Source organism: Erpetoichthys calabaricus, chromosome 6, assembly GCF_900747795.2.
Source record: "Erpetoichthys calabaricus chromosome 6, fErpCal1.3, whole genome shotgun sequence".
Lineage (NCBI taxonomy): Eukaryota > Metazoa > Chordata > Cladistia > Polypteriformes > Polypteridae > Erpetoichthys > Erpetoichthys calabaricus.
Genome location: NC_041399.2, coordinates 135260858 through 135276324, shown reverse-complemented (window position 1 = coordinate 135276324; position 15467 = coordinate 135260858). Strand labels below are relative to the sequence as shown.

At 38.4% G+C, this 15467-nt stretch overlaps 1 protein-coding gene across 1 annotated transcript in view; it reads left to right on the top strand.

The window, feature by feature from the left end:
- The first annotated feature begins 12062 nt into the window (after positions 1-12062).
- The window catches only part of LOC114653946 (uncharacterized), a 29481-nt gene continuing 26076 nt past the window's right edge, over positions 12063-15467 (top strand). Inside the window, exons 1-3 of the mRNA XM_028804468.2 lie at positions 12063-12220; positions 12415-12475; positions 12565-12590. Coding sequence (XP_028660301.2) covers positions 12116-12220; positions 12415-12475; positions 12565-12590 — 192 coding nt within the window. The 5' untranslated portion in view covers positions 12063-12115. The remainder of the gene's footprint in view (positions 12221-12414; positions 12476-12564; positions 12591-15467) is intronic.

Sequence of the window (15467 nt, the reverse complement as noted above, 5' to 3'; positions counted from 1 at the left end):
GTAATGATGATTCCTGACAAACAATCTAGATAAACACTCCAAATGCTGTGAGAAAGAACACCAAATCCCAAATTAATCTGTTATCCTCAGATATGTGCCAAATGATGAGACGTATTAATACAAAAAAAATGAATGGAAAACACAGTTCTGCAGCTGAAAACTAAAGACAGATGCTGAGAGAATTTAAGAAATCTCAGGAACACAAAAGTAATTTGCAAGTATTTGTAAAGGAAGAAACAAATGGAATGACCCATGCAGAAGTGAAAACAAACTCAGAGTTTGTAGATTTTAAAATAGAAGTGTCAGATGTGCTTTAATCCCTCGATAAATTGAAGACTAATAAAACCCCTTGAACATGATGGGATTTTACAAATTGTACTGAAAGAAATGAAAGACATCATCTATAAATTCTTATTAGGCATATTTGAGCAGTCACTTTAAAAAGGAGAAGTACCTGAGGATTGGAAATTTGCAAATGTGACTCCAGTCTTCAAGAAGGGAAACAAAATGGATCCAGGTAATTACAGACTAATAGGTCTTTACTTCTGTAACATGCAAAATGTTGGAACCAATAATAAGAAATAAGTTAGAAAAGTAGCTATATAAAAATAATTTACTAAATAAAAACCTGCAGGGGTTTATCAGAGAAAAATTCTGACAAAAAAATATTAGTTTTGAAAAGGCACCTGGAGTAGTTGGTAAAAACGAAACATATGACATAATGTATTTAGACTTTCAAAACGCCTTCGTTACAGTCCCATACTGAAGATTAATTTTGAAACTAGAAGCAGTAGGCATCAGAGGTAACCTAAAAACAGGATCTCAAGCTGGTTAACCGACAGGAGAGAAGGAGTACAGATAAGAGGAGAATACTACATGCAGAGTAAGGTCATCTGAGGAGTCCCTTAGTTAATGTCCCTTCTGTTAGTTTTCTCTGATTTATATTAATGGCATTGGTTCTGGTATAGTTATTAAACTAGTGAAATTTCCAGGTGACAGAAAAACTAGAGGAATGACAGAAAGTGAGAAGACAGTAAAACAATTCAAATAGACTTGGGCAAGTATCAGAACTAGGTGAACACTTGGAAAATGCAGTTTAATGTAGAAAAGTACAAAGTACTGCACATGGGCAAAAGAAATGTCATTTATAAATCCAAGATGGGAGACACAGTTCTACAGGAAGCAATCTCTGAAAAGGATTTAGGAGTTTATGTTGATACATCGTTTTCATTGTGAAAGCAATGTGCAGAAGCAATTAAAAATGCAAATGAAATGTAAGGTTTTTTAAGATGAAATAATGCAAAAGTGTGACCACATCTGGAGTATTGTGTTCAGTTCTAGTCACCATGGTACAAGAAAGACATAGCAGCACTTGAAGCTCTGCAGAGGAGAGCAACCAAATGAATCCCAGAACTTAAGGACATGTCGTATTCCAATATACTCGAATTAAACGTGTTTGGTTTCAAGCATAGAAGTCTCCTTTCGGACCTAATCCAAGTCTTCAAAATTCTCAAAGGCATTGATAAAAAAAAGCACAGCTGATGTCTCCAGTGGAAATAAAAGGAAGTGCATTTTAGACTGAAGTACTTATACAGTATATATGACCTGTTTTATATATACAGTATATTGTAAGACTCATTAAGACACCCCAATGCTAAAACGTGACACGCCCATCTAGAGAGTTGTCCATTCACCCGCAAGGCAACTGCAGGTTCACACGAGTTTGCAGCCTCGCTGTGTAACATGTCCGCCACCCGATGGTTAATGTGAGGAGTATTTTAATCCAGCTAGTGTTCTGGCCCATTTTTTTTTTTTCTCTGTCTTCTCCCCTCCAGGGTGACCCGATCCCAGCCGCTGATCCACAATTGCTGGACCGACCTAACGAGGAGGACTATCCTTTCCTGAACTGAAGAAGGGCAGGACAACTGATAACGTCACTACTTTGTTTGCTGTATCTGTGTGTATTGAAGTGGTAGCTCCCATTTCAATAAATACCGTGGCTGTTACTGTTTGAACTAAATAAAGCTGGTTTTCCTGAAGCCCTTGGATTCAGCCTTGTCTTTCAAGTGCAAGACAGCAACTCTCATGTCACTATGTACTGTATATATACAGTACACATATATACAGAAAGAGTAAAAGTAATGAGGTCCATTTTGGCTTTCTTCACCTTTCACTTTAGTTTTCCTAGCTATTCTTTCTGCATCTCTACTTTAATTTAAAACTTGACTCTCTTGTCTTTTTTTTTTTATTGACCTAGCCTGACTCGCTGTGTGTTTTTATCTCCTGGTCCTTTTCATCTAACAATAATTTACTTCTACTGTTCTACACACAAAATATTGAATATCAGCAAAAGACAATGACTGACAGCCTAAGAATATTTTAAAATTTGAAATATAAGTTCTTCAAAATAATGATTGAAAATATTAGTTCAGTTAATGACACCCTTACTTTCTTGAAAAGGGAGGTCATCTGGCTGAGAAAGGTAGTAAGGTGACACCCACAAATGTCTGTAAGTAGTGGAATCAGGGAGATGTTTATGCAGAAATATATTAGTAAAATACTGACCAAAACTGAAGGAGTAAGAAAAATCACTGGTCTGAGGAGTCAACATTAGATATTTGTGTTAGGAGAAATATTTGAGGATACGTGGATGCTGTGTGTGGGTGCCTAACTCACAGTCAGCTTGTAAGGATCTACCTAAGTCTTTCCAATCATAACCAAACTACAGTATATCTTATCCTTACACTTCTGGTAGAAACTGTGACTCCTAAGATTAATAGTCTTGGAATTACAATCTTCTTATAATAAACTACTATCACACATGTATGAAAAGGGGGCACTCTGTGTTCTGACAGTTATTCCATCCCAGGTTAAGAGGGGTGTGATGGTGTGGGCTGGCTATGGCCAGGGAGCCTCTTGAACCTGCCTCCTTTGATAACGTTATCGAGATTAGCCGGGCAAATACATTGCACATACATAGCAAGGGGTAGGTGCAAAAGCGTGAACTGTGCTTTTATTAAAACTTCAAAAGCAAAATAGTGTCCAAATTAAAGTCCAGTGCAATCAAAAAGTAAATAATCCATTAAAAGTCTGCCATTGTGGAGGTTGAAATATTTAATAAATAATTCTTTAAAATCAAGGTTTAAAACCCTAGGCAGGAAGCCATCTTTTAAAACTCCGAGCCCTGGTGCAACCCTTTTAACCTGACGTCTCCTCCCCTTATCCTGTCTGGACCTTGCAGAAGGATGAGATGCTCAATCGACAGTTACAGCCATCCAGCTTCTGCAGGTCCAGGTCCCTGCTGTCCCATGGCTCCCAGCAGGGCTCCCCATCCAAACCTCACCTAACCAAGCCTTGAGTCCCTGTGACCATCTGTGGCCCAACAGGGCTCCTCATCCGAACATCCCTGACTCCTGCTGCCTTCCCACACTTACAAAGCGACTCCCACCAATGGGTTACTTCACCTCCATAATCGCTCAACTAGAATAGCCTTCTCCAGCTCCTGAGCGTCATCCACGTACTCTCCTCGAAGGTTCTCCTCCAGGCTGTCTGCTTTTTCTCTTTCTTTCTCACTCACGTACTGGCTCTGTCCGGCTCCTACCTTTCTCTTCCATTCTTTTGTTACAACCTCCAACTCCTTCTCTCTGTTTCTGCCAATCTGTTTCTTCTCCCTCTTTGTCTGTGCAGGCTCCTTATACACTCTGCTTCCTAATTGGGCACCGTTTCGATGAGATACACTCTCCACTGCACTATTGAAGCATCTGACTCATCCACCCACCTCTGCATGTATATGCAGTGTTGTCAGCCAGCTTCTCTATTAACCGCACGGTGAAACGCACTAATACACACCTGCACCCATTTGGTGCCTGCACTTTCTTCGGGCACGATTATATATTTAAAATTTACCTGACACTACGGACCATCTTTCACAATGGGGTGCTGTTATCACATCATGTTCTTCATCATCTGCAGATCAGAATCCCCCAATGTTGAGGACCCATGACATCATTTTTGCTTCATTCCCTTAAAACCACCTCATCCAGTCCAGAAGCCTTCTAAAGCAAAATCTTGCAATATGGAGCCAGTCAACATATGGACTTGCGTCTGAGATGATGTATTACTATTATGCATATTTTCAAACCTTTTACAATTTTGCCATCAATATATGGGGATCACTGGCTGACACTCAAAACTTTTTTCTGTTTCGTACATTTTGTTTAACACTACCTTTATTAAAAAGGTGTGTTACAGGGGGATTTAACGGTTCAACAAATTCAAATACAAGGGTACAAACCACTAAACCATTAATAACTGATGTCATAATATTAAGTGGATTTAGATAGAAAAATTATTAAAAAGTAGAGAAAAGCAAATAAAATTGAAGCTGCATTTTCTCTGCCTATTCCTTGGCCTCTAAAAATAATGGAGATATCATTCTGGGGTTTTAAAGGTCAAGGAATTAAAAGGTCAGATCATTTTATTGATTTGCCACATTTTGTTGTTCAGTGGGCACCTCCATTGTTTTCAGTTTGTGATGCAGGGTTGCAGGATGATCAAGAGTCTGCAAAGTGTGACCCCTTTGTTGCAATAGTATAAAGATCAGCATCATTTCCTAACTGTCCAAATTTGTGAATTTCAAAAATGTAAAAACTCAGTCATTGTTTAACTTTCTTAGTCCTGAACAGGGTCACAGGAGCTTATCCAGGCTAGCATATCTTGCAAGGCAGGAACAAACACTGGACAGGGTGCCAGTCCAATGCAGGGCAAACACATACACGCACCAATTTAGCATCACCAGTCCACCTAATCTGCAAGTCTTTGGACTATAGGAGGAAACCAGATCACCCAGTAGAAATCCATGGGGAGAACATGCAAATTCCATGTAGGGTGGACATGGGATGCAAACCATGGTCTCCTTACTGTGAGGCAGCAGTGCTACCACTACATCACCATGCCACCCATGTAAAAGATCTTGTATTATTATTGTTAAAATATCTTGACTCCCAATTATTTTCTGTCTTTTGAGTTTGACTTAGATGTTGTGTTTTGGCTTAGACTATTAGGCTATGAAAAAATATTATGGTTTTGACTGTGTCACAGCATTTCACCCTCTATGATTCTGTCGCACATGCTTGTCTTTGTTTATTTAATTCCTGCCCTGCCAGTTATGGCTTTGGCATGTTATTACAGTCACGATCCATGTCCTGATTCCATCTCACTTTAAACTGCTGCCACCCGGTGCTGCTAGTACATCCAGTTGTTTGATAATATGATTGAAAAATTTGGTCAAAGAACCAGAAAAAAGTATGCTTTGGGCAAGGACTGAGTTTAATCATTCCAGGATTCCCAAAAATGATCAATTAATATTTATTTTATAGCTACTGTTTCAATGAACTTGACAGAGCAAACAAGAGTACACTGCAATTTACCTGAAAAAAGTACAAGAAATTTTAATTGTCTGTTATTGACAATGTCTGCTGTCAGAAGTCTAAGAAAGATATGCAATTAAAATGTAATTGTACTTGAATAATAAAGCTGTAAACAGTATAGAAAAAAAATATATAGAGTTATAGTTGAATTGGGACTAGTGTAGTAAACACTAAATATGTGTACACCTCGGACTTGACAGATAGGAAGTGAACATAAAAAAGAGAGAGATGCAAAGGTATTTCTACATTAAAAGTCAGTGAGCCACAGTCCCACTAAATTTTATGCAGAGTAAGTAAGACATTTCCCACAAGAGTTAACTTATTATTAAAATATGTATAACTTTCAGCTTTTTCTTCTTAAGCATTTATTCCAGATTTCTAACTTACACTCAGTGTTATTATTTATCTAATAAAATATTGCCTCTTGTTAGGTAAGAAATTGCCTTCACGCCACATGCTACAAACCTATTTCCAGCTAAAGGGCTGAACAAATTGGCCCTACAGTATTCTCTATTCCCTTTGGTCTGTATTTACATGTCCATCCTGAACTGTCCAGTTTAGTGATGGGGCTTGAAGGTCACCACCCATATTAAATTGAAGACCTCCTGTTATTGCTGTTTTATTTTTTTAATCTTGTGTTTGCACTCCCATTTCCATCTTTTGCCAGATTTAGCCATGCAGCACTCAACAGTGAAAAGGTATATAAAGTACTATTTAACCACAAAAAGAAAGCGAATCAATATTAGGAATACATCATGCACAAGACATTACACTGGATCTTGATTTTCACCCACTGCTGAGGAGGGCCAAATGTGAAAAAGCCATCGATTAAGCCAACATACATACTCTTACCTTTTTGTGAACAAGAAGCCAACAGTCAGATGTTCCTGTTTCAAAAAAAGTGTAGAGTCCTAGTGCAGAAAAAACAGGTAGTTATGTAGAAAATCATAATTTAATTGTTTGCTAGACACTTGGATGCATTGTAGTTATAGTGCTGCTTATGGACAGGCAGTATGTGTAGTCTGTGTATTCTTTGAGTGTTATTGTGGTTTGATCTTCTACACCAAAAAGGTGTTTGTTTCTAAACTTAGAGGTCTTTGCAGTTCATGACCAGTGATGGGAACACTACCAATGAACTTAATCTTGTTTGCCTTATGGAGCTTTTTCAAAGACACTGAGCTGTTAAAATGTGCTCACCAGGGTTTAAATAAAATCACTCTTTATTTACATTGACTTGTTTTTGTGTGCTTTGACCCTAGGAGCTGGAATGGCCTTCATCAGAGTTAAAACTTGTGAGTCCTCAAATGGCTTGGCAGGCTGTTCTGCATTAAGTTCATTTGGCCAGAGGCAACAAGAAAGGCAGAACTTCCTCCTCGGATATAAAGGTGTCACTCACATGTTTCCTTGGAACTACAAGATCAATAACAGCTGTTTTTCAGGTTCTCCCAGTGCTTGCTACAGCCAGCAATGCTGTTTTCTTTTTTATTTCTTTAGAAGCTTAACAGATTAATCCAAATAAAAGAATGTGAAAAATGGTGTACTTAGGATCCACATTCCCAGGTTCTAAATGCTAACTTTGCTACCTGATACATTCAGTATCTTTGACTCTGCTTTGACAAACAAATATAAAAGTAGACCAACCCTTGATATTAATTGTAGCCCATGATCTTCCCATGTCACAGCTAGCCAGGTGTGTTGCTTAAGTTGTTGTTTATGGTAGACAGAGTGGTATAGTAGTCAAGGCTTTGGACTTCAAATCCTGAGGTTATGGGTTTAAATCCCACTACTGACACTGTGTGACCATGAGCAAGTCACATGACTTGGCTGTGCTCCAGACAAGACAGACAAGTAGGTGACAGAAAAAGAAGAATACCAGGGATGGGAAGAGAGAGAGAGGTTTACATATGCATGGTGAGAGCAAGAGAAGAAGAAGAAATCATATCAACCGTGTCAAATGAGATTATGGCAGCAGGCTGTTATACATCACAGTTTGTACTTGAGAAATGCTGGTCTGTGAGTACAGACAAATCTACCATGCTCTACACTGAAATCCATTAGTGAGAATTTTCTAGCTTACCAACAGGTTAGATGTATATTCTGCAAGAACATATGAATGAACATCATTTACATTATTGTAAAAACAGAATTTCCTACAGAAGGATGTTCTTGTGTTTCTGCTTTACTACAAAACCTAATGACTATTTCTTCTCTTGGTGTTATCTTGGACAGTAACCTCTCTTTTGAGAAATAGATTAATTCTGTAGTCAAGAGTTGCTTTTTCCAGCTTCATCTTTTAGGTAGGATCAAGCCTTTTTTATCTTCTAGGGATCTTGAGAAAGCTACTCATGCTTTTATGTTTTCTCTCCTTCATTACTGCAACTTGCTGTATTCTGGGATTAGCAAATCCCTGATACGCAGGTTACAGTTGGTCCAGAATGCTGCCGCTCACTTTCTGGTTGGGGCAAGAAAGTCTGATTTTGTTTCTCTAATATTAGATTCTTTACACTGGCTGCCTGTCAGTTTTCAAATGGATTTTAAAATCTTATTGCTAGTTTTTAAATCTTTACATGGGCTTGCTCCTGCCTATTTATCTGAATTGTGTGTTTTACACCAGCCATCTAGAGTGCTCAGATATTCTGGTCAGTTGTCTCTTGTTGTTCCTTGTACCAAGTGTAAAACTAAGGGGGACAGGGCTTTTGCAGCTGCTGTTCCTCGCCTGTGGAACTCTTTACCTCATTACATAAAGGAGTTGTCTACAATTGAACTGTTCAAAACAAGAATAAAGACTCATTTCTATTCACCTGCTTTCTGTGACCTTCAGTAATACTGATGGTTTCCTCATTGTGATTATGTAATCTTACTTAAATTTATTATTTATTTTATTTATGTTCATTTATTTTATTTATGTTAATTGTATGTTTTTTTCATTTTTTATTGTAAAGCACTTTGGCCACAGCATTCCTATGTTGTTTTAAATGTGCTATATAAATAAATTGACATTGACATTCTCTGGTGGGAAGGGAAACATTGCCACTGCTGTGGAAGAAATTGTCATTATTGGTATGGTGATTGCCGACAATGCAATAAAACTATAAGAAATTCAAGAGAGAGTATTGGCAGACAACACTGACTTTAGGAATATCCAACATGAAAGCATAACAATAATTTCTGGAGTCTTAAACAAAGCACCAAATAAGGATGAAAGAGTTGTACACTCCCTTTTGAAACAAATTCTGAATATGTGAAGGAACTTAGATATCATTATGTTCAAGTGAGATGTCTATACTGATTCTGATCAACACTAAATGACACAGCATTACCAGGTTTGTTTTACAGTGAGACAAAACGTGACTTGTATGTCATTTTTTGTGTTTTGGTCTTTCTATATTTTAGAGAGTTATGTTGCTTGAAGCAAACACCCCATATATTTGTCTTTGTTCATTAGACTGGGTTCATCATAGTCAAAATACACTGAAGAGGAAGGACTTTTATTGGCAGAAGAGCAACCATTAACATTCCTGGTCAGAGGGGAGACAATATTACAAAGTGTGAGCAATATTTTTAGGTCCTGTTCAGCCTATATACATCGGACTTCCAATACAACTCGGAGTCCTGCCACGTGCAAAATTTCGCTGACGACATTGCTATCGTGGGCTGCATCAGGAGTGGGCAGGAGGAAGAGTATAGAAACCTCATCAAGGACTTTGTTAAATGGTGCGACTCAAACCACCTACACCTGAACACCAGCAAAACCAAGGAGCTGGTGGTGGATTTTAGGAGGCCCAGGCCCCTCATGGACCCCGTGATCATCAGAGGTGACTGTGTGCAGAGGGTGCAGACCTATAAATAACTGGGCATGCTGCTGGATGATAAATTGGGCTGGACTGCCAATACTGATTCTCTGTGCAAGAGAGGACAGAGCCGGCTATACTTCCTTAGAAGACTGGCGTCCTTCAACATCTGCAGTAAGATGCTGCAGATGTTCTATCAGACGGTTGTGGCGAGCTCCCTCTTCAACGCCGTGGTGTGCTGGGGAGGCAGCATTAAGAAGAAGGACGCCTCACGCCTGGACAAACTGGTGAGGAAAGCAGGCTCTATTGTAGGCATGGAGCTGGACAGTTTGACATCTGTGGCGGAGCGACGGGCGCTCAGCAGGCTCCTATCAATTATGGAGAATCCACTGCATCCACTGAACAGTGTCATCTCCAGACAGAGGAGCAGCTTCAGTGACAGACTGCTGTCAATGTCCTGCTCCACTGACAGACTGAGGAGATCGTTCCTCCCCACACTATGTGACTCTTCAGTTTCACCTGGGGGGGTAAACGTTAACATTATTCAAAGTTATTGTCTGTTTTTACCTGCATTTTATTACTCTTTAATTTAATATTGTTTTTTGTATCAGTATGCTGCTGCTGGAGTATGTGAATTTCCCATTTAACTCACCTTACTCTCCTTTCCTCAATGCCATAATGGAGTTCTTTGCCTTATGGAAGTGGAAGGTCTCTGACCACCGTCCACATGATCATATGCACCACTTACACACGAAGAATGCTCTGTGTCTGGAGATATCTGCAGAAGTTTGCCAGGGATGGATCCAGCATGCAAGAAAGTTCTTTCCCATGAACATAGTAAAAGAGGACATTTGATATGGATGGAAGTTTCAAGGGTCAAATAATGTTAATCTTATTGCACAAAATACCTTTCTCCAAAACAAGTACTCACAAGAAAAGTTCCAGTAATAATTCTCTTCTACTCTCCCGCCTCCAACTCACCTGGATGAATTTGAGCAGCTTCCTTTATGCCAGACCTGGGAGTACTTCCGGCACCACATGATTACACCCTGGAAGCACTTCCAGGTCAGGCAGAACCTCCTTAAAGTGTGTGAGTCCATTCCACACAGCTCCCTCTGGTGGCACCCACATACCCCAATGGGGCTGTCCATCAGGTGGTCGAGGAATGCTACCACCTGGTGTGCTGGGGACTATATGGCCTCAAGAGACAGTCATTCTCTGTCCTACCATTGTATGTCCCCAGCCAAGAGTCGTACCCGCAGCCAACCCAGCTACATCTCACCTGTCCATCCAAAACCTTCCCTTATGGCCTCCTGTCCAGGTAAGGGACCATCCATCCTCCTGGTTGGGATTCTAGTCCTTCCATGTTGGTACCTAAAGTCTTCATTCATTATTAGTTTCTTTCTCCCCACACTACAAACATATCATGCTATATCCTGGAATGCCAACTGTGTTGGTTACAGTATTTTTCAGTCATTTTGCCTTTTAGTGGCAAAGCAATTCAGGTACTGTATTTGGCAATCTTTGTTAATGTTTTGAAATATGTGATATGCTTTAGTGGTTTCAGTGCATTACAGAGGCAAAATTAACTTGGGTATTGAATGCATTATGGTGAGAAAACTGTGAAGAGTTTGGAAAAAAATGAACCCTGCATTGAGAAATGCACAAGTCATTGTCATAGTGGGGGCCTTCCCCAACCTATGTACTTAGATTCCTGTAGCAGAGTGAGCCCTACCTCAATGCACTTTGTACAGTCTCTTTTTTTAGTGTTTCATTTTTTAACTTTTATATTTTTAGCCTTATGGCTTCAAGCCAAATGCTTTAATTACATGGTAGTGATAATAAACAAAAGAGAATACAATGTAAGATGGGTGGACTGTTTAGAAAGCAAATAAAGAAACAATGCCCTGTGCATTTACAATAAATCCCCCATATGCCACAGTGTAGCTTGTTTATCTTTAACAATGTTTATACAGTATTTATTAATGTTAATAAATACGACGCAGGGTTACAGGGAGTGGAGCCTATCTAGACAGCATTGAATGCAAGGCAGGAAGCAGCCCTGGATGAGTTGCTAGTCTATTGCAGGGAACACAACTTTCTAGGATGTGAATGGAAATAAGTGGACATGGCAATAGCATGTATGCTCCCCACTGACAGTGACCAAGATCACTGATCACAAGTGATTACAAGTCTGGAGCTGTAAGGCAGGGGCGCTAACTACAACACTACTGTGCCAGCCATTATGTGGGCATGCAGTACAATGTATTGTGGACTTTAAACCACAAGGCTGCCAATTCAATTGCTACATCTGATTTGCTGTGTAATCCTGAATAATTCAGTTAGCCCACTACTGCTCCAAATCTAATGTATCATGATATTGTTCAACCACAATGACTAAATACATTATCACAATAATGTTCCTATCTTGACATTATTCAGTGGAACTTCAATTTTTTCTTAGATATATGAAAAGAGATAATTATTAACTAAAAATTCAAGCTGACTTAAGGCATGGGCGGCTGTTGCCATGGACCAGTAACTTAAAACTAAAACATCAAGGGAAATGTCCATGCCTGATTTTTAACAAAAAGAACTCCAAACTTGAGACAAGAGAACTTGTTTTCTCTGAAAACAGCCTGTTTCGATCCATTAAAGTTGAAGCAACCAATAATCTCAATCCAGTCACACTAAAAGCTTTTGCATGCCTGTGGGGAGTCCTGTTTTTGGAAGCAGACACGTTACCTGAAATAATAGGAGATAAAAGGTGGCAAAGTAATCCGAGCACCTTGTGAAGCAGTTTGTTACTTGGAGACAGCAGATAGCTTATGGCGAGTTTACTCTCGCCTTGTAACCGGTCTGTTACACAACAGAAGTGTATTAACAAGGCCTTCCATGAGAGCCTCCTTTCATTTGACATTTTTTACCATGAGAAGGAGCAATGCTGTTTTGACTAGATCTGATTTTTCAGATTTTAGCAGAGAAAGGCGATTTATGGAGGTAGGTTTAATAATTATTTCTAATAGTTAAATAACTAAATATTACACATGAGGAAATACATTCTCCTTTACTGCTGCCAATAAAAAGAAAGACCCTAATCATTTTTAATGCTCTCTTTTTTTGCATATTATTTTGTCAAGTGTAATGTAGCAGTCACATGCTAAAAATAATCTTCTTTTGTCTTTATCTTTCAGTGGCAGCATGAAGAGATGAAAGAAGTAAAGTGTAGTCCTGTTTGTGAGTTAAATATAAAAGGTAAACATCAGCAGAGTTGGATTATTGAATGAATCCAAGTTTTTTGTAAAACCAAGTATATCTTACTTCCATTATCTTCATCGTTGCAGGAGCATCAGCAGGGAAAATGAGCCAGGTAAGCAGGCACGTTTGTAACACATTAAGTGAGCCTTAGTTGTTCCAAGTAAAAGATGGTTTATTAGATGATGTGGAAATAGTTTACTTTTTAAAAGAGATTACTCAGAGGAAATCATCTCCTTCAAACAGAATCATGTAATCACCAGAAAGTCATTAGAAGAGTCAGTGTTCTATTCACTCCATAACTGCATTGTGTCATCCATCCATCCATTTTCCAACCTGCTGAATGTAGTGCCTATCAGTGAGCATAAATAATAATGACTGAGTAAAGTGAATGATCAGTTAGATTATGACACTGCTGCCTCACATGGGTTTGAATCTCAGATGCTGTGTGGCACTTAAACATGTTCTCGCAGTATCTTTTGGGTTTTTCTCCAGGTACATTGATTTGTCTCTCATGTCCCAAAGATGTGCATGATAGACTAACTGGTAAGAGGTCAGGGAGTGTAAAGCGAAAGTGTGCCCTACCAGAAAGGAAATGGCACCACCCTGAGCTGAATCAAATAGGTTCCAAAATGAGTGAATGGATGGATTGTTAACTAGTAAATATAGTAAATTAACCTTCAATAATTTTATGTACAGTAAATGGAACAGCACTTGTGGAAAAGTAGCTAATGTTGCCTCTTCCTGTCTTCATAGCTGTGATAATATTGTACATGTCAAACTGATAAAATGTTTTGTTAAGTGCTAAATGGGAGCATTTTGTTCATTAAGGTCACTTTTTTGGTAGCACTTATTTTATTACTTTCATTAATAAACCTTTACAAACATTTACAATGGAAAAGTTTAAACTTTAAATTAGGTACTGCAAAAAGATGTATAACCAATGAATAAAGTATTTGCAAACATGCATTCTGTAGTGCCTCTTCTTCTTCTCATATGCCTTCTTCAATTGGATTTGAAGGATAGTAATGACTACTTTTCACTACTCCTTATTTTCTACCTTTTTTTAGCTTCTCCCATTTCTTTTGATGCAGGCCATTTTTTATATCATCACCCTGTGTTCCTCTTTGCTTTCCTTTGTCTCTATAGTTTTATCTGTTCTAGTTTCTTTCACCAATTGTGCATTTTCCCATTTGACCCATTTAACATATGTTCCACAAATGTCATTTTTGCAATGAGGCACCGACTAGTTAGCTATGACTGCTGAAACTGCTTTTAGTATACAACCCTGAAACCAAGACTGGACTTCTGCAGGAGCTAATATAGGCTGCAGGGGTTAATGTAGGCCACAGGGCCCCTGAAATTGATCAAGATTAAAACTATTTGTTATTTGTTTTTGAATGAAATATTCATGCTGCTAGACCTGCAGATCCAGTCCCATTTAACCCCTATACCATTATCTGTGTGATATCTCATCCACGGTATGGACACATACACACTGCAATCTCCCAGTTTATGAGTCTCCAGTGACCTGCTGGTAGTGGTGGAGGATGGCTGCTGGACAGCATTTCTGCCAGCAGTACAGCTGAATATGGGCTGTTGGAACAGAAATTGCTACTATACAATCATGTGACCACCCATAACAAACATTGGTTAATAACCCATAGTTCAAGGTACACTACTATAAGGCATAAATAAAGCAGTTTATCACATATAATACGTATATGATCACTAAAAACATAGGGAGAATCAGAGCAAAATCAAAGCACTTAATGCCAAATTGATATCGCAGCCATGGACCATCTCATAATGTGCAGGGCTAACAGGTTAATAACAACTGAGCTAGAAGACCACAACAAAGTGAAAAGATTTGAGGAGATTTCACCTTAAGATGGAAAGTAAGGAAATGAAAGAACAACCAGAAGAAATATGAAAGGGTATAAATGAAAGTATACTTGAAGCAGTGCAGGAATTATTGGCATTTACAGGATTTGAAACGGCAACATTCCAATTGCCAGTGCAGATACCTAGCCTCAAAACCACCACTCAAATATTACTAAAAGAGAAAAGTGGAAAGCAAACATATTTTTAATAAAACAATAATTATCATTCATGTTATTGCCAGTGTAAATGCTTAGAGGTAATCTTTAGTAAAGTGGAGAAAAATAAATTCTTTATAATGGGCGCCCCCTAGAGGAAGTGTTGATTTTTGAAAGGATAGAATGAATGGCTGCTTAACTTTGACACTTGGCTCATGACGGATAAGGAATAAAGTGTTAAAAATAATTAATCAATTCAGTTTATTTACTTTACCTTAATATTTTTTTGAAATGAACATTTCAACCATTAATAGTATATTTTTCTAAATAAATCTGCAGATAGTTCAACATACCAATTTTAATCTTACAACACATCTTACAGATGTTCTTACTGCATCTGGTGATATCCATGTTGGTCTTCGATTCTCTTTCTGCTGGTACCAAATATTTGTGACTACCATATGGTACATTTTGGAAAATTCTATCAGTTTCTCTCCATTCTCTCCAATAATACTCTTCACCTTTATGTTTGTTACTTTGATGTTAAAATCTCCATTAATTATCAACTTACCCATAAGTTCTTATTCTCTTTAATCACTTTCCTTATGTCTTTATAGAAGTATCCTTCTCCTCTTCCTTTGCTGATACATTTTGGGCCATACATTTGGATTATCGCCATTTCATAGATCTTCACCTTTAGCTTGATGACTGTTGCATTTTCTTTGTAGCATGGTAGCAGGCCAAAGACTTCATACTACTTTTTTGATTTAAAATGAAAGTTGCTCCTTTCTTACCTTCCTGTCCTCCAGAATAGATTGCCTTGTATTTATAATTCAGTCTTGGAAATGATGTTATGAATTTTATTTTTTTCTTTCTAATGTGTTTCTGCTATCCCCATAATGTCTACTTTCATATTCTCCATCTATTCTGTCACACTAATATTTCATGTGGCA